The sequence below is a fragment of the Anguilla rostrata genome, chromosome 1 (assembly GCF_018555375.3).
Source record: "Anguilla rostrata isolate EN2019 chromosome 1, ASM1855537v3, whole genome shotgun sequence".
NCBI classification, from domain to species: domain Eukaryota; kingdom Metazoa; phylum Chordata; class Actinopteri; order Anguilliformes; family Anguillidae; genus Anguilla; species Anguilla rostrata.
Genome location: NC_057933.1, coordinates 19,041,386 through 19,062,648, shown reverse-complemented (window position 1 = coordinate 19,062,648; position 21,263 = coordinate 19,041,386). Strand labels below are relative to the sequence as shown.

Genomic DNA, 21,263 nt, shown 5'->3' with positions numbered 1-21,263 from the left:
GCTGTAGCTGCATGTGACATGAAGCTGTTATGTTGAAGCTGAAATTATATGTTATGCTTTCTGCAAATTTGCTTTTCTTAATGTTTTAACAGAGAGCAAGCACACCTCATGTAAACCAAATGAAATGTGTGTGTTGTTTATTCATTCCAATAACATGTCACGCGTGTGTTGACAGAGAAGAGCGTTTGCCAGGCATTCCTCTTTAATTGCATAAAAGCAGACAGTAGTGCCAGCGATTGGGTAAACCTCATCAGTCACGTCTGTTTAGGTTTACTGGGACACTGGGAAACAGCAAATGAGTTTATTGTCAGCGAACCACCAGTTGTCTGTTGGGATCTTCTCGACTGTTTTTGTTTTGTTTGTAAATGTATAATATTTCTGCGATTGACTGGTCTGGCAGCCATGAAAGTGAATGGCAGTGTGTCATGCGCTTACTGCAAATCCTCACCACAGCGTGTGCGGGAAGACAAACATCAGTATTTTGTCTTGAATTAATAATGACGCACTTGCAGGAGGGAATCACTTTCCCAGTCATTTTATTGCAGTGTTCCTTGCCTGTGCTACTGTACTGTGTTTAATTGTGTTCTGATATTTGTTTTGTGTCATACATAGTTTCCTCTTCGTATGTTATTTCAGCATGGGAGGAATAATGAACTTTCCTCAATTCTGAGCCGCTTTTAGGCCTGTGAAGCTCCTATAGGATTTATGCTGGCTTATGAGCTACTGCTGTTGGAAGCTTCAACCATGTTTTTGTACAGTGACCTGTACTGTGAAGCCACGCTGGGTGACCACCTCAGAGGAACCCATCAGTGGAGAATCAGTGGGGTTTCTGCCCCACCCACCCACCTACTGTATCACACTATGTCATGTTCCCTCTCATTTGTGTAATTGCTTCTGCAGAAGCTGTTCTCTTCCACAATACATCACAATGCTCTGTCCTGACACAGAATACCCACAAATCTAAATAAAACCTGACTCTCAGAGGTCCTCTCTGTGGACCATGTTATCTCTCGTAGGGCTGAGGCTTCAGTCTGAATGCTCTAGCCTTTATTACAGTTCCTGCACTACAGCTGACGGAGGTCACCATAGAGATCTGAATGTAGAGTGTGTGATCTTTCTGTGGAGTTAAAGCATGGTCAAAATTAGGTACACATGCAAAATAAGCTTTGAAATTCTCTGTTGTAGCTTGTGGTTGCCCACACAGTCTTGAAAACATGTAATTGATTTGAGATGATGGAAACCATTGCCAGCTAGCTACCTAGCTGATAAGCATGGAAACATTGTTAGCAAAGATAGCCAGCTAATTTTAAATCCATGTCATGTTAACATTTCAGTCGGTAAAAAAGAGGCTAGCTAAGTGAGGGGGACCCACTGTGTATGCTGGTTTTCGTCATGGCCATCTTGCTCAATTAAGGTTGTTGAAAACATGTGTTTAAGTTCTAACATAATTTGTACATTTGCTGATGCTAACATAATGCAGGTTTGGCTCTTTGCTCTGTCACTGATATACTCTTCATTCTTCGGAATTAGTTTAGTTTCAGTGACCAATTAACCACACTTTCAGGAGCTTTGACCCCATTGGTTTCATCTGTCAGTCTATAACCTAATCATATAAAAAATGTAACCTCTTTCTAAAGGAATCGTTAGTCATACAGCACATTACAGATTAAAAGTCTGATTAAAAGTTGTGTAATGTGATGGGGAATTCTTGATGGCATACATAGCCATTTCTGACATAATGTCAGTTTAAGATGGTAAATCATCCTTCAGTTGACATTAAGTGTTAAGAGCAATTAACAGAACATTACTATTGAGGGGTTGCATGTACAGGTAGAGATCTGTTCTAATTAGCTGGGTGCACACTTTGTCAGACATGCACATTGACAAGTTATGTAACATTAGCCAGCTACCTACCAGATTCCCAGGTAAGATTAAAAGGGATGGGAAGTTCAGTGAGTTCAAATAAAAATAATCTGTTTTGAAGAATTGACTAATCTACTTAAATGACTTTCCATCAAATCAGTTTAATCTCAAGCTACGCTACCCTGAAGAAGTATGTGACCCCTTCCTGATATCATCTATCATTGCATATTTGTCACACTGAATGGTTTCAGATCTTTAGACAAAAATGTAATATTAGACAAAGATTTCAGATTATTATTAGATCTACTTAAATGCATCAAATACTTTTAATCTGTAGTACTCTGATGTTCTTGTGAACATAGAGAAGAGTGTTGTTGGTGTCCCGTCATATTGATGAACACAGCCTCTCTAAGAAGTTCACGGTTTGAGGCCGGTTAACCCAAAGCTTGGAGCAGTGAAATTCAATACTACATTTAACCCACTGGCTAGTTAAGACAAGTTTGACATTTGGGGGAGATATTTGTTCGGGGCTTTCGAAGAAGAGTTGCAGCTAATGTTATGCTGTGCATCTTACTGTATGACTTGGAGCCACTGATAAAACTGCAGCCATTTAAACAGTTGGTTGTCCTTTTTCCCGGTTCAGCACAGCAGTTGCAAATTTCAAGTTTCTATTGTTCATAATGCTTTAAAAGTTGGACCAAGACATTTCTGTTTCTGTTTTGCCCTCTTGTGAAGCTGTTGACAGGGACATAATTTAATATTTGATGAATTCAAAGGGGTGTCAGGGGTTGCCAACACACTCAGCAATTTATCCCGCTTTGATTTTGCCTACTCCTCCTGATTGCTTCAAGATGTTCTTCCCCCATCCTTGTTTTCTGGGGCTAAAAAACCAAACAGACAGATTTTCACAATATTTACCAGCCAACTCTGCAGGATCTTTCCCGTCCTTCTAGAGCGCTAAGTCCCAAATTATTTTTAATTCAGGCCCTCAGAAGAACTGCCAACTCTTCAAAAAAGAATATCTCAGCGATTCAGTCAACCTGATATCCCGTCTGCCGAATAATGATTCTTTGTGTTCTTGTCCGAACACACTGTACCATGGGGAAAAAAGAGTGCCGCTCTATCTAATCACAGACGTGGGATTCTGGGAATCTTTTTCTTGATTGGACATATGTACACCACACAGCATCGTCTGTGTTGGGGACAGGACTTTTCACTCAAAAGTGATCTTTTTGAGGACCATATCCCTGTGTAGCCAGATAAATAGCCATGTAAGATCTGGAAGATCTATAAAACTAGGCAGTATGCACACTTTAAGGCTGGTGATAGCAGTTATAGATTTTGTATATGGGGTTTAGTGTGTATCTTTTGATCCATCTAGCCTGTGCTGATATACTATTATTGACCCAATATTATTGTTGCATCAGGGATTAGCCAATATAATGTTAATGAGACTTTGCTCTATGAATGACTTTACCTCTTCTAGGTACAGATGCCCTGCAGCTAGGATAAACTAATAAGAATTTGGCAGTTTGCTCCATAGCTAATGATTAGCCATACTGTCAGTTCCTTAAGATGTGTACTATGTTACAGTTTAGACTGAATCAATATGAATAATGTGTGTCAGATTAATTCCTGTTTGTATAGGGGCTTTGAAGGGGAAAGCTCATTCTCCCAAGCCCACACACTGATGGAGTTTGTCTGGGACTTCACACACGAGACTAGACTAAAAAATAGTCCTGTCTCTTTTAAAACATTTCTGCATATTTCTCCCTGCAGGAATTAATCAAAGTGCGATTACATTGTTACACCAGATAAATTAAATTTGGTATTGTGAATGGATCATTAGACATTGCGTACACAGTGATTACCATTTTTTGGTGAGGATTTGATGCACATGTTTAAAGCTTGAATGCTTGTTCCATAAAAAACATGAATGTTCACTCCATAAAAATGAATTTACTGGCAAGGATCACATCATCTTCAGTTGTCAGTTCAAGCTTGGCTGGAGAAGGCGTGAAGAAGTCATTACTCTCTGTTACAACACTAACAGGGTGGTCACAAGAAGTGTACCTGGAAACTACATGTAAATGGGGACTCCCATATTTGTGTAGTAAATACAAAAATACTTACATGCATGGTTGAAGGGCAATTAAATCTTATAGAAAATTAAGTATTGAGATTTTAACAGATCACGACAAGCCATCAGATGAGACCAGAGTAAAGTAAACCTCAAATCTATGAACCAAAATGGCTTTTTATTTCTGTACTGTTACTAGCAATGTAGGGAAAGCCTCCTGATGTGAAAGATCAGAATCTCAATGGAAAAACAGACATATCTGCAGGTGTTTTATTTCCCCAGAAACCAATGTCTCATACAGTAAATTCATTGGCAATGTCAGTATACTGTGCATGGATACATTCCTTGTGTCTCAAGTTGTTAGAAGTATTTATAAAACTCTTTAGAAAAGGTTCTTGCAGTGCCACGCACACAAGGTGCAGGTTTGGTCTTTCTCGATACCCATGGCAACACATATGTTTGTTAATTTGAAGGTAGGAAGAGGGTATGGTTGACCTTGCCATAAGGTCAAAACTAATTCACACGTCGGCCTCTACTCCTGTCACATGCAGTGACAGGCTTCATTTCCTCTTGGACAGACATACTTTTTCCATGGGAGGAAGAAAACAACGAAACAAAACCATCTTTCTAATTAATAAGCATCGCTAAATTCTATTTTGGCAGCATGCCGAGTTCCATTTATTGTGGTGTGTGAGAACAGCTAGCGATTTACTGTTTGTTTTAACCAAAATCCTGCTACAACCAAAATACGAGCGTGAGGACCCTTCTTGTGAAGTATGTCTTCAGAGTGCTTTAACCTCTGTCCTGCCACTCAGGGCTATCTTTCCCACTGCCAGAAAGACACATAAACCACAGCGCATGAGTTGTTTGCCATAGTACCCCTTCAGGAAAGGCTTTAAGAGAAGAACACTTTCCTGAGGTATCAGAAACTACATTACATTTTGGCTGCAGTGGCCTCTTCCTCGCAGTAGAGGAAATGCACTTTGAAGGGTGGGGTCCTTAATTTAAAACATACATTTGCTCCACTTCCTCCCCATCGAATGATCTTTTCATCATTTACTGGACGTTGCCTGAGGAATAGATGCCATTTTCTAATTGCATAGTTGTACGTCTCTCCAAGGAGGCGTGCGTTTGTCCAGGACCTGCACCGAAAAAATATTTCTTCACTTACACAGTCGATTTTCCAACATCACATAGTTTTTACAATATTGTCATGTGTCTTATGTTATGAAGCATGTTGTTATAAATCAGTAAGGAGAAACAAGCTCTTACTGTATGTCACAAGCAAAGTTACTGTACAACCCGGAATGTGAAATTGAGATGTGATCCTTTACTAGAAATTCCTAATGAATGAGTGTATGTAATCTAGATGCCTTTTTGTTTATGAGCCCCTTCACTTCAGGGTTGTTGCCATGCCAGTGCTGTGTGTGCATGCATGCTTATATGTGTCGTCCTGTCCTCGGTCACATGATTTCTCTCAGCGCCCTGCCTGCTCGAATGGATTCAGTTTTCCCACACAAGAACCATCTCTGCTTCGTCTCATTGCTACACATTCTTGGTTCTGATTTCATTCTCTCCCTTTTGAGTCGGAGCTACTAATTACGCTTACCTCAGGACTTGAAAGCGTTTTTCTCCCAATGAAAGTGGCTGCCTGTGCTTGTGAAAAAGAAAAAGAGTCATCCGGTTCGTCCGGAGTGCGTGATCTACTCTGTCTCCCGTCCCCGTATCAGAAACCTAATCTGCTTCAAAGCACCTGGTATGCTCTGGGATGACAGCGCCGGGTTTTGGAAAATGTTTCTAAGTGCCCAAGATGAGTAATCCAGTATCAGTAGACAGTAGTGTAGTCAAAGGAGCCCATTATGTTAGCACAAGCGATTTTTTCACTTCTGTGTTTTGTCTTGTGCAAAACTACCTACTGCTATACATTACAAACAAGTGGAATATTTTGAATATAATGCAAATACCCTGCAGTGTATTTTTGAATATATATATCTGCAATATGTTACAGTAATTTGCACGTGCCCTATCATGTATTGTGGCGTGTAGAAATATTTTGAAAATATACTTTTTTTCAACATATTTCAGTATATTACTATTCTGTAATGATCTGGCGTGATCAGCATGATGAAGTTTATTGGACATTCAGACTTTTCCTGTTTAAACCTGGTGACCTGTTTTTGTGCTTGATGTTGTCAGATATAAACGAGTGCCTGATGCCTGGGATTTGTAAGAACGCGGAGTGTCTGAACACCAAAGGTAGCTACAGGTGCACCTGCAAGCCCGGATACATGCTGGACGCTGCCAGGAGCCACTGCGTCTGTGAGTCTCTCACACTTACCATGTGCACATACATGCGCACGCTCAAACACACACACACGCAGGCACGCACGCTCAGCCACACACAACCACACACAGACACATAGACACACACCCACAGGGCCACTGTCAGGGGGGTGACCACCGGATGCATTGTTCCGGGCTCTGCTGGATGGGGGGGCCCAATGATCTGTGAACTTTGGGTAAATATTATTGTTCAGGGCCCAGGAAGAATATATAATTTGTCCTGGGCCTGGGAATTTCATCCAGCAGCCCTATGCGCGCACACACACACACACACACACACACACACACACAGACTGGAGATTCTGATGTTTCTCCCATCTTGGGGTGTCTTTTTGGGGTGGATTTTTACGCACTGCTCTGCCCTCGTGCAGCGGACAAGGCCGTTTCCGACAAGAGGGGCGTGTGCTACCGCTCCACGTCGGCCGGGACCTGCTTCCTGCCCCTCACCCAGCACATCACCAAGCAGATCTGCTGCTGCAGCCGCGTGGGCAAGGCCTGGGGCCCGGCGTGTGAACGGTGCCCGGTGCCCGACACAGGTGTGTGCCCTCGCAGCCTACATCCTACGTTCTGCACAGTGTACATGCACTCACTTACGGGAATGACACTAACAGTATGGTTGAAATGACGATGGGCTGCTTTCTTAAGGGGAAAACCCAAGCCATTTATTGAGCTGAAGATTTTTTTTCCTCATGTCCAGCTGCCTTCCCACCTCCCCTCTGATAGCCCAGTTGGACTGGTTCATTGCGTCTCTCGTTGCCATTGAGAAACACAGGCTGAAGTTGTTCTTGTTCTCTCTTAATGGCCTGTGTTCATGCGTCTTGCAGCCAAATGGATGGATAGGGGATTGTTTGAAAAGGCTGACTGTTTACCCTGGAAGTGTCCCGTTGATTCTGAAGAACGGGCTCCATGAAAGTGAATAAGGCGGACGTTAGGCTGTGATGTGAACTCTTTTGATGAAAAATACTTTCATGCAAAGTTCTGTAACAACTCCTTGATTTCCCATTCTCAGTGTTCAATCAGTGGGTCACACACATCTGTCTGGACTCCGCTGGGTGAACTTTTATTGGGCATGTTGAATTTAGTGTGAAATCCTAAATGTCCTCCAGACACCTAAATACCTTTGGCAAATTTTTAGTAGTTAGTTACATGAATTACTGTGTATGTGCCCATCAAAACAAATATTAGCATAATGATTAATTTTGTTGGCTGTTACAATGCTTTGAGACATGTAATATATTTCAAATATGTCTAAACATATTTGAAGTGGAAATGAACCAAAATAAAATAATTTTAAAAAATCCTCGATCAGTGGGAGGGAGCCTTGCATTGACACATAAGCTCTTGAAGAGAGATACCATCAAATTTCCAGCTTGGTTTGCAAAAAAGAAAGAATGAATTTAGCCAAAGGAAACATGGGAAAAAGTTGTCATCCTCTGCTTTCTCTCAGATTGTATCAACTGGTCTCAGGAAAAAGCCCACTTATGATGCCTTTCAGCTCATTCATCGGAAGTTTGGGTTGATGTGGGTAGAGGGCAGAGGCTTGGACCTCCGTGGTTGCTACTAGAGATGTGACACACAGAGTCTAATCGGCGATCTGTTCCAACTGTTAGTGTGGGAGAGTGTCAGTGGTCTGTTCATCCCAGAAGATCCAGAGATAAGACCTTCAGCTTGTGATCAACTGCGTTGAGACCGCGCATAGCCTCCCCGCGGATTTTCGCTTGGATGTTATCGATGCCTCTCAATTTTCATCTTCCCTCGTGTTTATCCGAAACGTTCTCATCACCGGGTCTGGGGGGGGGGGGGGAGACTTTGCTGACTCCCATTGGGTCTCATCACAGTGATGTCGCTGTGATTTATCGCGATGCGTCCTTCCAATGTAAATGTTTGTACAGTTCCCTCTCTCCTGGGTCGCATGCAGGATAATCCTGTCGTAGAGTTCTCACCACTGCGAAGGCGCCTGTGCGTCTGTTGCTCATTAGCTGAGGTGCCATCACTGGATTTACAACCTGAAGTCCGGGAGTTAACTGATCCGACATCCATTTTTTTTGCCGAAACGTTATTTATGTTGACCAATGTGACTATGTGGATTGTACTTGTCATACATTTGTTTTTCCATGATAAAAAACTCTATCAAGCCATTTCTCCAAGGAATACTTTGCGTGGTTTAAGACATTACCTTATTTTTTGCTGCCAGGTTAGCTGCATAGTGAATTAGATCTGTTTAAAGCTACCTAAACAAACAGTGGTTTTAATTTATTCATCGTTGCATAATGTACTGTTTGTTGTTTTTCTAACCTATGTCAAGCTTATTCTTCTTATTTATCTCACTGCTATTAATGAATACACTCAGATTGTAGCAGTTAACTAGAGGTTAATTGTCATGTGATTACAAGCAAATGTTTTTTGGGGGCAGGTGAAGTTTTGGACTGTGCAAACACCCTATACTGTACAGTGTGATTGTTCCAAACAAACTTGGAAACTCATTACGAATCTCAGTGTAGCTCCTTGCAAAGGCAGTCCACGTACTCAGAATTCTCATAATATTCAGCGTTATACTCATAGGAGTTCTGTTAGGGTTAATAACCTCAGCCATGGGTGAGCCCCCGTGATCTGCCTGAATAAAGTCCTCTTCTTAAATTTCTTACACATTGGAGGTCAGAAAGTTACTGTAGATATACTCACCGTCTCCCTTTCAGCATTTTCAAGGCCATTCACACAGACACACACACACATCCCTCAGGCAGATGTTACGCGATAAAACTGGCAAATTCTCCTGTGCAGACGGCAGAAATCTGAAGGCTCCAGATCAGGGATAAGTAATGTCATGCTGTACATAATGCTATTACATGGACAGCTTATTGTATTTTGCTGTGTGGACCAGACAGAAATGTGATCCGCAATTACACTCTGGCAGCGCTGCATGTTTGCTCAGGAGCCCTTTAGAATGGACCTGCACGCTGTTTTCTGAGTCATCTGTGCTTTGCCTTTCCCTTTAGACCATTTTAAGGAGATCTGCCCGGCTGGCCATGGCTACACTTACTCCAGGTCAGACATACAGATCTCATTACGGCAGGTGGAGGAGGAGGAGCTGAGGAGGACCGACGAATCCCAGCATCCACTGCCCCCTCCTCACCACCATCGCCCCCAGCAACCCCAAATCCCACAGTATCCCTCGTTCATTCACCCTGACACTGAGCCTCCCAGGACACCCATCTGGCAACCAGAAGGTGAGAAACATCAGGGTAGCAGAACCTTTATCTGTTATTAGTCACAATGTGGAGCTGCCAGCCGCGGTCAGTACTAGCGTTGTCCAGATTCATTACCATACTGTGAACCCCCTCCATTGACTGTAATAGTGCCCCAGCTGCTCCCAGTATCATATTTGACCAGTACTGGATTGAGTGATCAATGCTGTCACTCAAGTTCTAATATTATCCAGCTAAAATAATTTATAGCTTGCTGGCGAGTTTGAACTTTTGAGTTTGAATAGAAGCTTTGGATTACTTATGTGACCTACCATAAACCTTGTGGAATATATGTAGAGCTTGTCTGTCAGTAAGTATTCATCCAAGTACAGCGCCAAAAAAAGGTCACCATAATAAAGGACACTGTGGCACGTTTGAGTGCGGTGCTAAAGTAATAAGATAATAAAGACATCCAACTGTATACATGGATAATATGTCAAATGTAAACCGTACAGTTACCCGCCAAGCGCGTAAGCAGTAATAAGATGAAGACACTTAAGATAATTGGCCTCAAAACATATACAAAACTAAATTTGACTTATTTGGATGAAGATGTTGAAATGTAAAAAAAAAAACCTGATGCAAAACCAGTAATATAAATCATGTCATACAGTATATCTCTAAAACATAGATATTTGAGGAGAGAGCTAAATCCAGGGAGTTCAAACATCTGCAACCCCTGGGCTTTCAGTGAAGTGTTCTTGTGGTTTGTGAGAGTGAGATAATGCACTGGCATCGGTTGAGCAAAATGTTTTATAAGCGTGGTCCATAAATATTTACGGATTATGTCTTCATTATCTGAGATCTGTCTCTTTTTTCTGTTGTTTGCATTTTTTCATGTAAAGTTGAGCGTTTTGAAATCTTAATTGAGCTTTAAAGGCTTGCAGGATAAATGTGCGATAAGCTGTATTTTATTAGAAACAAAGACTTTAAGACATGTAATTTCATTTGAGTGAGTTCCACTCTTTCAGCGAGATGTAGCGGATCAGTCTAAACAGCAAAACGCCCAATGACAACATTGCTCAAAATTGTTATGATAATGTACCAGAGTGTCAGCTTCCTCCACTGATAAAACAACATTCCTTTGTCTCCTAACAGATGTTGAAATATTGAGAACAGTAAGTGTTCCCTCTTTGCAGTGTGTGCTTGAAAATATTAAAGATTTAAGCAATTTGTCACACATCAGCAGTCTGTGAAAATAAATCATTTGATGTAAGCTTGGAAAAATGTACGTAGACCACACTAATACACATTGTAACACATCCATCGGTTTGTGATTCTGTGAACTGTGATTCAAAATATGCAGGTCAGTTTACTGGTGAAAAAACAGTGTTTGTTCCTCAAATTTTCATTTGTAGTTCTTACACAGGTTATAATAGTACATACAGTACAGTACAATAAATACTTACAGCACATGTACACTTGATTGTATAGAACCCTAGAAAATAAACAGTGGCTAGACATAAGAACTATCCACAAATATCTAATGAAGCTTTTTGCTTTTCTAGCCTGCTGCTGTGACAGATTCTCCCTCGAGGAATCAAGGTAATTTTATCATTGAAATATTTTACACCTTAGTTTATTGCGGAGAGTAATGCTTATGTAGCAGAAAATTATGCTTGGTCCATTCATTCATATACATTTTTCCACATTAATATTGTTAGTGATCGTGCCAGTTAAAACAGAGCTTTGTCATACAGACCAGGGCTCAGTGGCCCCTGACACAAGGCGGTTAAATCTCCATTATAACTAAGATGAAACCTGTAATTCTTTTGCCAATATAAACATTTATCAGTTCTCCGTGCACTGTAGATCTGAGGGCCCCCTGTTAATTCTGCAGCATCACTTATGCCTTCTTACTATTATTAATCTCAGGGTAAAAGTTTATGTTCCAGTCTGGCTACTGTGGGAGTGCTGTATAATTGATTTTCATGTCATTTAACAATGGAAGAACAGATTCTCTACCAGCAGCCGATCGGGGCTGTGTGTGGTGAAGGCCACGGTTCCATTCGCAGTGTGCTTACAGATCTGTGTCTGTTTTCCCCCTGTAGATGTGTTAGAGAGGACCACCCCCCACTATACCATCAACCTGAAGCCAGAGCCTGAGGGCCGCGACACCACATCCATAAACGTTGTTACCCAGGTTACAGGTAATGTGCATTTTGCGATATCGGGTGCCCTTTCATTGATATGCTTACTACCATGTCACCAAACTGCTGCTAACAGTATAGATTTATACTGAAACGTTTTCTCATCCATTGAACAGCAGCAGTGAAATTTTGTGCTAGGCTGTCATACAGCTGAAAGCCTTACACTGTGCCCTGAATCTGAAATGATTTAGCGTTGTATTTGTTGATATTAAGATAATTTAGGCTGTGACATACACTGGAGCACTATGTGGTAAAATGGAATTATATATCTGTGTGAAATTTTTACAGTTTTTAAAAAAGTTGCCTTTACCAATAAATCCCAGCCTTTTCTGTCAGGACAAAAGGAAGGAGTCTTTTCATTGAAATAAATGTACTTATAAATGATTAGTCTCCTGCAGCTCTTCCAGCACCGTGGCTTGCAGCAGCTCTTTGTCTTTGTGCAGGTGTTACGCTAAGACCTGTGGGAGTTTTGGCGGGGTCAGCCAAGTTTGTGTAGCAGACCCCCCTCCTCTCTCTGTCTTAACAGCACGGAGGAGTGATGGAGCGGGAAACTCGGGGAAGCTTAGGCCAGGAGAGCAGCAGGGTGTAAGCGAATGGTACAGGCCCCTGGTTTCTCGATGAAAGGAACTCCGGAGATTCGAGGGAACCAATCAAAAATCTCAGATACCAGGGTTAACAGCTCACTCGGTGCTCACTGTGGGGTCTTTAGCGGTGGTCGCTGCCACCTGTGTCAATAGTGCTCAGCAGTAAAACCGTTCTCTCATCCCATAAAACTGGTTCCGTGCACAGAGGCAGCAGATCTCTCGGCGCTGGGGGTACAACACAATGCACCCCACCCACCCACACACTAAGATTTCTCGTTTGTGCTTACAGATGTTGACAGATGTTCCATCACCCCCACCATCTGTGGTCCAGGGGTGTGTGTGCCAGTGCAGACGGGCTATACCTGCCACTGCCACCCGGGCTACCAGCTCAATGCACTGCAGACTAAGTGTTTGGGTAAGCTGCGGAGGAGGACTGGGATTTCTAAGACTTTCATTACTTCATATAATTGATGTAGTGTGCATGTGCGTATACAATGCTGTCCGCAAGTATTTGGACGGTGACACAATTTTTGATGGTTTGGCTCTGTACTCCAGCACATTGGATTAGAAATAAAACAATGAATATGAGAATAAAGGACTGACTGTCCGTTTTAATTTGAGGGTACTTACATCCATTGGGTGATCTTTGTTGGAATTACATCCCTTTTTATTCATAGTTCTCCCATTTTAGGGCACTGAAAGTAATTGGACAATTGGCTGCTCAGTTGTTCTTGGCCAGCTGTGTGCCATTGCATCATTGGTTCATGCAGAAGAAAGCTAACAAAAGGTCTATAGTTGATTCTAGGTGTGGTATTTGCATTTGGAGTCTCTTGTTGTTGTCGCTCAACATGATGACCAAAGTCAAAGCAAATAAAGCAGGCCATTGTGAGGCTGAAAAATCAGAATAAATCGGAAACATTGCCAAAACATTGGGTGTGTCCAAATAAACAGTTTGATACATTGTTAGGGTGTAAGAATGCATTGGTGAGCCTCAGCAATAGCAAACGACCTGGTAGACCATGGAGGACCACTGTTATGAATAGTCGTAGAATAGTTTCAACTGTGAAGAAAAATCCATTTTCTTCTGTCGAATAGATCAAGAACACTCTCCAGGATGTAGACATAAATGTGTCAAAGACTACCATAAAGAGTAATTGGTAATGTGACTGCTGACATTTGCAGCAGGAGGAATTCTGAAGTGTATGGAACCACCTTGTCTGCTCAGATCCAACCAAATGCACTAAAACTCTTTGGACAGCCCTTCACCTTGCAGCAGGACCCCAAACATACTGCTAAAGCAACCGTGGAATTTCAGGGCCAAAAGGTGGAATGTTCTTGACTGGCTAAGTCAGTCACCTGATCTGAATCCAGCTGAACATGCATTTCACTTGCTGAAGACTGAATGTGAAAAGCCCCCGAACAAATAGGAATTAAAGATGGTTGAAGGATAAGCCTGGCAAAGCATCACCAGGGAAGATACCCACCATCTGGTGATATTTATGGGTCATTGTTTGATTTAAACAATGATTTAATCAATGTTTATAGGTCATTGTTTGATTTCAAATCCAATCTGCTGGCGTACAGACCCAAAACAACAAAAATGGTGTCGCTCTCCAAATACGGACTGCACTGTTTATATGTGTATGTGTGAGTGTGTTTGTGCAAATGTGATACTTGAATTCACAAGTGTGGAGACCTTGAGAAGTCAAGATTAAAAACCATATGAAAGCCATCTCCGTGTTTATGTTGACTCATTTTCTGAGTCTTGACGACATGGAGAAAACAATCCAAAGAGCTGTCATGAATCTTTTATATGGTTCCTCAGTCTCCACATTGTGTCCAAGTCCCACTCACAGCTATCCCATAAAGGGATGCTGGTGTGCCTGAAAGTGATCCAAAGACAGGGCAGAGGGAGAAAGTGCACTCTCCCCTATCTGAACAGTAACACACCAGCTTTTTTTCCCTCAGACGTTAATGAGTGCGACAGCGACCCCTGTGGAGGCAAAGGGCACTGCCTGAACAGTCTTGGCTCCTACACTTGCCACTGCTATACTGGTTACAGCCAGGTCATCACTCAGAACAAGAGGTTCTGCCAAGGTGAGGGAGCCCTGGATTCTGGGTAATGTTGTTCTTTTGCAAGGTATAGGACTTATGGTACTTTATATACTACATGTGTTTTTGCACATCAGAGGATGTGCTCAGTGCATTTGAAGATGAGAGGCTCTCGCTAATATTCTCTTGTGTTTTGTGAACACAGATGTGAACGAGTGTGACATGCCCAACAAGTGCCCGGGCAGCCGCTGCATCAATACAGAGGGCTCCTACACCTGCGAGTGCGAGAGTGGCTATGCCAAGAGCTGGAGAGGGCAGTGCGAGGGTGAGCTCACCTTAATGCAGCGATGCTAACAGCTTACCCAGTGCCTAAATCTGAGAGTTAACCTGTGACTATGATGCAAAACTCCATTTTGGTAGTTATGAACTGCATGTTCCCACAGCTACAGGCGAGTCATTGTTTGAATTCCCCCGGCCTCGTGCCAGTGGAAAAAACAAGGAACAGACTATATGGGGGATGAGGAATAAAAGGACTGTTAATCCAGTGTAATATCAATGAGTTGTTGTTGTAAGAGAATTGCTCCTCCTCCCCTCCCACTCCGCAGACATAGACGAGTGCCGAAAGCCCAACGCCTGTCCCGAAGGAAGATGTCTGAACACCCCTGGCTCCTTCCAGTGTCTGGCCTGTGGCCCCGGGTTCAAGGCGGCTGGCGGGAGGTGTCTGGGTAAGAGAGACGCCCAAGGGTCAGAGGCGCACTTTTGTTTCCCTTTCAGTTTTATGATCGTTGAACAATCTCCCGGTTGGGCACAGGATAGGATTACAAATGTACAGTAATTGTTGGCAACCGTCAAAAATGACCAAGTCCCTGGCAGCAAGGCTCGCCTTTAGGAAGTGTTAGCCACCCCTGCGCTTCCAAGAAGCCAGTAGTCCTGTTCAACTAGATTTTCACCTGAGGCTCTATTCGAGGGCCAGAACCATTAAAATGTTTATGAGGATTTAAGGGAAAAACTCATGACATGTACTTAAGCTGTATTTTACATACATACCTCATGCCTCAACTATTTTATGTGCTGTAGAAAATCACAGCACTCAGCAAACACTGAAAACATAGTCCACTTCGGCTGATTAAAGACATCTTCTGGGACTTCCCGTGATATATTTCTGCTGTGCGTATGGCTTCGTATTTATTCGCTGAACTTCCACTCTTTAAAAAATTGTTCAGTGGCTAAAGTGTTTTTGTAATATCTGCCCCCGTCTCCCCCGCCCCATCTCGGCCCCCAGGTTGAGACCCGTATTGTTTAAACACATCGGCTTGTTATTGCTGATCTTTTCATATCTTCTGCCGCTGTAAAGGATTGTTTGTAATACTTCAATTTGGGGGAGTCAAAATATTTTCTCTTGGCCGCGGCCTTAAACAAACCATGTATTATTTTTGGATGGCTTCGGACGCTGCAGTTCAGCCCAGCGGGGGTTGAGGGTTTATTAGTTGTGCTCAGAGAAAAGGCTTGACTTTTTCTAGAAAGACTGAGGTGATTCCTTATTGTAAAATGGATCAGCAAACTGAAGGAAGAACTTAGCTCTCCTTCAGAGTAGGGAAAGCAGTTTAATCATTCTGTTGTTACCCTCAGTGTTGGAGTGGAAGTGAAGTTCCCCCTGTGGTTTCTCCGCTGAAGGTTGTATGCGCTTGTTAGTGTACTGCATTCAGGGAAAAGCCACACACATTGTAATCTGTCATCTCATAATAGATATCATGTTCACCAAATTTACCACGCTATGGTGATATGGGAAACAATTACATCATTCCTTAAACATGAAACCGGCTGTGGAGCTGTCCTGCCCCAGGGACATCAAAGTAATCTTGTTACTGGGTTCCTATGCTGTCACATGTTACTTGTTTGTAATGTGAGAGAAGGGAAACCCCATATTTTAGAGATGCATTTTCCTACAACACAGACTGAGCTTCTCTCTCTCTCTCTCTCTCTCTCTCTCCACCTGGCAACAGGTGTCTTGTCTCAGCTTATCAACAGTGTGAATCTTGACAGCGTATTGTTTTGAATAAAAGTACTGCTTGGATAATATGACTAAAATCCTCTCAGCAGACTCCAGCACAACTGCAAAAAAAACGAAAAAAAAAAAACGTCATGGTTATTGTAGCTACCTTACAAGACTCTTATTAATGCTTTTATTAATTCTCATTTGACCCTAGGAGAATGCCTCCCCTGGTCTAAATTGCTTCTATAAATATTTTTTCACAAAGTATTACATATGCTTAGGAATCCTACTTTCAGCCAAAGAACCGATTAATCCCATTATATATAATGGTGTGCCTTAAACAGCTGCTGAAGGCTTGGGCTCAATAGCTGAACCCTGAAATCGGGGAAAAAACGGGTTTGCTGCAAACCCAAGCGGCATTGTTCTGGAGCCAGATGGCCGCGAGGGCGGAGCAAATCTAATGGAACGAGAGCTCGGAGCGCTAGCCCAAGCATTTACAGTTTTTTGGTTGCCAAAGTTAATCCAGTCAATTGCCTGCAGTACAGCGAGTTGTGCCCCATTGGTTGCCAGTTGGATAGGACCGATCTGAGCCCTTGAAACAGAAAACAGCTTGGGTCCCTGTTCAGGCTTATCATGGATGGCTTTCAGAGATGCCAGGAGTTTGCAGAAACAAGGCTGCGGGGAGCACTGACAGACATCTGGCAGTGGCCGCCGAGAGGCACACACACAACAGGGCTCGTTTTTCGCTGTGCCTTTCCCCTCCGGCAGCCCTTGTGTGTCTGTCCCCTTTTTAAAAACCCTCCATTGGTGCACGTTGTTTTTCATCAACGGTTCGCACACACTGGGAAAATACCTTGATCCCGGGCCCATTTCAGAGCTCAATTACTGGGCCCAGAGCTTATTGCTCATTAATTGCGTTAGCCATACCTGCCTGGCAAACACAGAGCATTATGAAATATGGTTCTGTCTCACGCCTGGGGATTTCTCAAAAAGCATTTTGTTACTTTATAATGTGTTCTGCAAAAATAAAATTATTCTTGCGTCCTGTTTTTTTCAGGATGTGTTTTGGCTTAGCACAGTGTGTGGAAAAAATGAGGTGCTGCAATACATGGTAACACAAACACTCTTTTCTTTCTGAATCTGAGAAAGCCTGTTGGGATTGAAATGCTGTAGCTTTGCACAAAGGAGTATTATAAACATCCTTTATGTCTTCAATCTTGAAAAAGGCCATCTTGATTAGACCATTGTAGCGGTGGTTCATAATAAAATACTAGAGAAGCCGCACTCGTTTGATGTAGGACTTGTTTTTAGGGATTTCTCTACCTGCTCCTTGGGTAAAATATTTAATGTTTCTGCAGATCTTTTGATGCCTTTAATCCCTTGCTTTTTTTGCTTGTGTCATCTCAGATGTCAACGAGTGTCAGATGCCTGGGGTGTGTGCCCACGGCAGGTGTGTCAATATGGAAGGCTCATACACGTGCATTTGTAACGCTGGCTATCAAGCCAGCCCAGACAACAACAGTTGCCAAGGTACATGAAAGTTCTTTGTAAAAAAATACTTAAGTTGTTTTTAATGGTATCTTATTTTAAACGTGCACTAGCCAGTGTTTATCACTCAGGTATATCTGCTAGGTATGTTCTTTGTGCGTGTGTGCCAAGGAGATCATGAGTAGATCAATCATCACTCCTTTAATTTAGAAAATGTTTATCGACTCCCTGAAGGCTTAGAATTACTTCCTAGCCCCTTTGTTGTATACCTAGCTTTTATACCCGCAAGTTAAACGATAAAAACTAAGGTAGTGTTTCATATTTGTCGGAGATCAAGCCTAGAGACCCTTGAAGCTTGCGAAGGGCTTAACAAATGTGTGTATGTGTGAACAAGGGGCGGATTTGGCTGATAATGTCTCCTTTGTGTCGTCTTCTCCAGATGAGGATGAGTGTCAGCTGCCAGGAGTCTGCCATCAGGGCAGGTGTGTGAACCTGGAGGGGACCTACAGGTGTAGCTGTAACCTGGGATACCAAGCCAGCCAAGACGGCACACTCTGCGAAGGTCTGAAAATCACGGAATATAATATAGTTTTGCTACAGTATATATATTGTTTTGCGCTGCCATAAAGTGTTATAAACATACCCATAAACTGGATGCTGTAGATTGGACAGTCTGAACCGGAGAGTTTAATGGTTGAGTAGTGGTTGAGTTAAATAAATTCTGTATTCTGCTTTTTATTCTTTATTATGTATTCACACTGTGTTTATAAAGCTAGCTAAACAGCAACACGGAAATTCCCTACTAATTAGCTGCATATGCGCTGCTGTATTTTTTTTCCATTAGATATCGATGAATGCACAACCAGAAATGTGTGCCCTTATGGAATATGCACCAACACTGAAGGTTCCTACTCATGCTCCCACTGCAGGCCGGGATATGTTCGTTCAGCAAATGGACAGAGATGTGAAGGTACTGTATGACATCCTTTCTCTTGTAAGTCCAGCGAAGCACCATCTCAGAATGAGCCCAGTATATACACACTAAAGTGCTAACATATGTGCGCATATGGACCAATACTGCACATGTGTTTCTGTGTATTGAATCACGTGTTTGTTTGATAGATGTGGACGAGTGTGCTCAGGGGACAGTTTGTCCAGGTGGGGTCTGCACCAACACAGAGGGCTCTTTTACCTGTGAGCAGTGCCAAAGGGGCTATAGGCTTTCCCAGGACAAGCGGAGGTGTGAGGGTAAGTCGGGTCTAGTCTCTGGTCAGAGATGACCTCATCACCTCATTCTGGCTGTCTCTATCCTGTCCTCCATTCAAGCGAATCAACTACCGCTTATTGGCAGTTCAAGTGTTAGAGGACAGGCTCTTTGGCCAGCATCAATGGCGCTTTCTTGGGGAAAAAAAGCATAATAAGGTGATAAGGACATTAGGACGGATAAAAAATGAATTTTTTAAAAGTATACGAGTAGAGATCTGCTTTAAATAAGGAAAGCATTCATGCTGTCAGATCATTATGAACTGCTAGAGCATTGATATACCCTCTTCCTGCTTGTAAGCCGTCATAAGTCTCACCAGCCAATTATATTGTTTGTTACAGATGTGGATGAGTGTCTCACTCCTTCTGTGTGCCACAATGGGATTTGCCTGAATGCTGAGGGCTCCTACTCCTGTGTCCCCTGCCCCAGTGGCTACATCGTGTCTGCTGACGGAGAGCTTTGTGAAGGTTAGTCTTTCTTCTTTGAGATCACACCATGACAAACGTCACAGAGCAATGCAGTTTTAACGCCCCAGCCTGCGAACGATTGTTTCCTGCTGCACAGACATCGATGAATGCACGTCAGTCACAACGTGCCCCACGGGAACCTGCATCAACACGGAAGGTTCCTTCAGGTGTATCACCTGCGGGCCTGGCTTCAGAATGGCGGAGGATGGGCAGTGTGAAGGTGAGGGCTTTGCAGTTGGTCTGAAGGCAGTGTTTTTTTTTTGCGGGGCAGGTGTAAATACCCTACCGCAGGGTTACCCATCCCCGGTGATCTACCATCCCATTAGGTTTTCATTTCAGCCCTAATTTGGCATACCCGATTCAGCTCAACGAGATCTCTAGGTGGTTAATGAGGTGCGCGTTGTTAGGGTTGGAGTGAAAACCAACAGGGTGGTAGATCTCCAGGTTACAGGGCCTGTATCCCACCTGACCTTGCTTCCCCCTGTAACAGACGAGGACGAGTGCGCGCAGCCGGGCGTGTGCCCGGGCGGGGTGTGCCGGAACACAGCCGGCTCTTTCTCCTGCATGGCCTGTGGAACGGGCTTCAGGGTGTCTGCGGACGGCTCCGTGTGCGAAGGTACCGTCAGGGCAAACAGCTTCTCCATAACTGCATTACGGCCTGAGCCAACACTGTACTGCAGACCACAGATCGTCTCTAATGCTGGGAATCTTAATTTACTACCCCGGGAACTGAATGAGCTTAAGTGAGGTGAACGCAATAATCAGATCTGTTCAAGAAAATAACAGAGGTGGTGTATATAGAAAACAAAAGCAGCCTCTGTAAATGCGTGTCATGTTTATGTTGGGACGTGTCCTTAAGGTACAATGTGTTCTGCATTTGCGTTATTTGAAAAGGGATGATTGAATCCGACCCATGGTAGGTTATTCCATAACAGCAGGTTGAGCCCTACGTCTTTGACTGTGTTGTTATGTCCTCTCCATACTCTCTGTCCCCCCCCCCCGCCCCCCAACCCACTTACTCCCTCTCTCCCAGACGTGGACGAGTGCCTGGTGGCCAACGTGTGTCCCGGCAGGCTGTGCCGTAATTCTGCGGGCTCGTTCTCCTGCAGCAGCTGCGGGCCGGGGTACGCGCTGAGCGAGGACGGGTACGGCTGCGAAGGTACGGGCTCTGAGCAGCTTGCGAGGGTGGGGTTCGCCCCGGAGGGGCTGTGACAGGCGCTCACGAAGGCTTGTTCATAAAGGCGCTCTCTCACTGAAAAAAAGGGGACAAAGAGAGATGGAAAACGTTCTTTAGAAGACCTTGAGAGGAAATGCTAAAGAACATTAGGACCTAAAACAGCATTGACTGGTTCATAATGGACGTCTGAGTTTTATTTATTATTTTCATTTACTGTAACTCGCGATTCGAAATGGTACCAACCACCGCTCTGCTTTCTCAAGCCAGTGCTTGATAGTTTACTGTAGACTTTCAGGCAGCCGGCCCACAGAATCACTACAAACAATAGCCCAAACTATGAAAACTGACATTTTCTATGAGAAATACCATCTCCGCCACAGCAAGGAATTTCCTTTGCTCACATAACACAAGCCCAGTGTAAGTTTGTTGATGTAGTAATTATAAGCCACCTGTAATAGCTTGCTGTTTTTGGAATCCGCTCCGTCCCTGCATTCTTATCCGTCCACCCTTTTTAATAAAGCTCCCTTACGAAAGGAGCTTTGTTAAGGTTGATACAT

General features: G+C 43.2%; 1 protein-coding gene across 1 annotated transcript in view; it reads left to right on the top strand.

The window, feature by feature from the left end:
• Positions 1–21,263, top strand: part of LOC135250888 (latent-transforming growth factor beta-binding protein 2-like) — a 108,768-nt gene that overhangs the window by 64,845 nt on the left and 22,660 nt on the right. The window contains exons 10-27 of the mRNA XM_064327679.1: positions 6,140–6,262; positions 6,658–6,822; positions 9,283–9,513; positions 10,630–10,649; positions 11,040–11,076; positions 11,583–11,681; positions 12,555–12,680; positions 14,234–14,362; positions 14,523–14,642; positions 14,923–15,042; positions 17,718–17,840; positions 18,238–18,360; positions 18,643–18,768; positions 18,921–19,046; positions 19,404–19,529; positions 19,627–19,749; positions 20,020–20,145; positions 20,563–20,688. Coding sequence (XP_064183749.1) covers positions 6,140–6,262; positions 6,658–6,822; positions 9,283–9,513; positions 10,630–10,649; positions 11,040–11,076; positions 11,583–11,681; positions 12,555–12,680; positions 14,234–14,362; positions 14,523–14,642; positions 14,923–15,042; positions 17,718–17,840; positions 18,238–18,360; positions 18,643–18,768; positions 18,921–19,046; positions 19,404–19,529; positions 19,627–19,749; positions 20,020–20,145; positions 20,563–20,688 — 2,169 coding nt within the window. The remainder of the gene's footprint in view (positions 1–6,139; positions 6,263–6,657; positions 6,823–9,282; positions 9,514–10,629; positions 10,650–11,039; positions 11,077–11,582; positions 11,682–12,554; positions 12,681–14,233; positions 14,363–14,522; positions 14,643–14,922; positions 15,043–17,717; positions 17,841–18,237; positions 18,361–18,642; positions 18,769–18,920; positions 19,047–19,403; positions 19,530–19,626; positions 19,750–20,019; positions 20,146–20,562; positions 20,689–21,263) is intronic.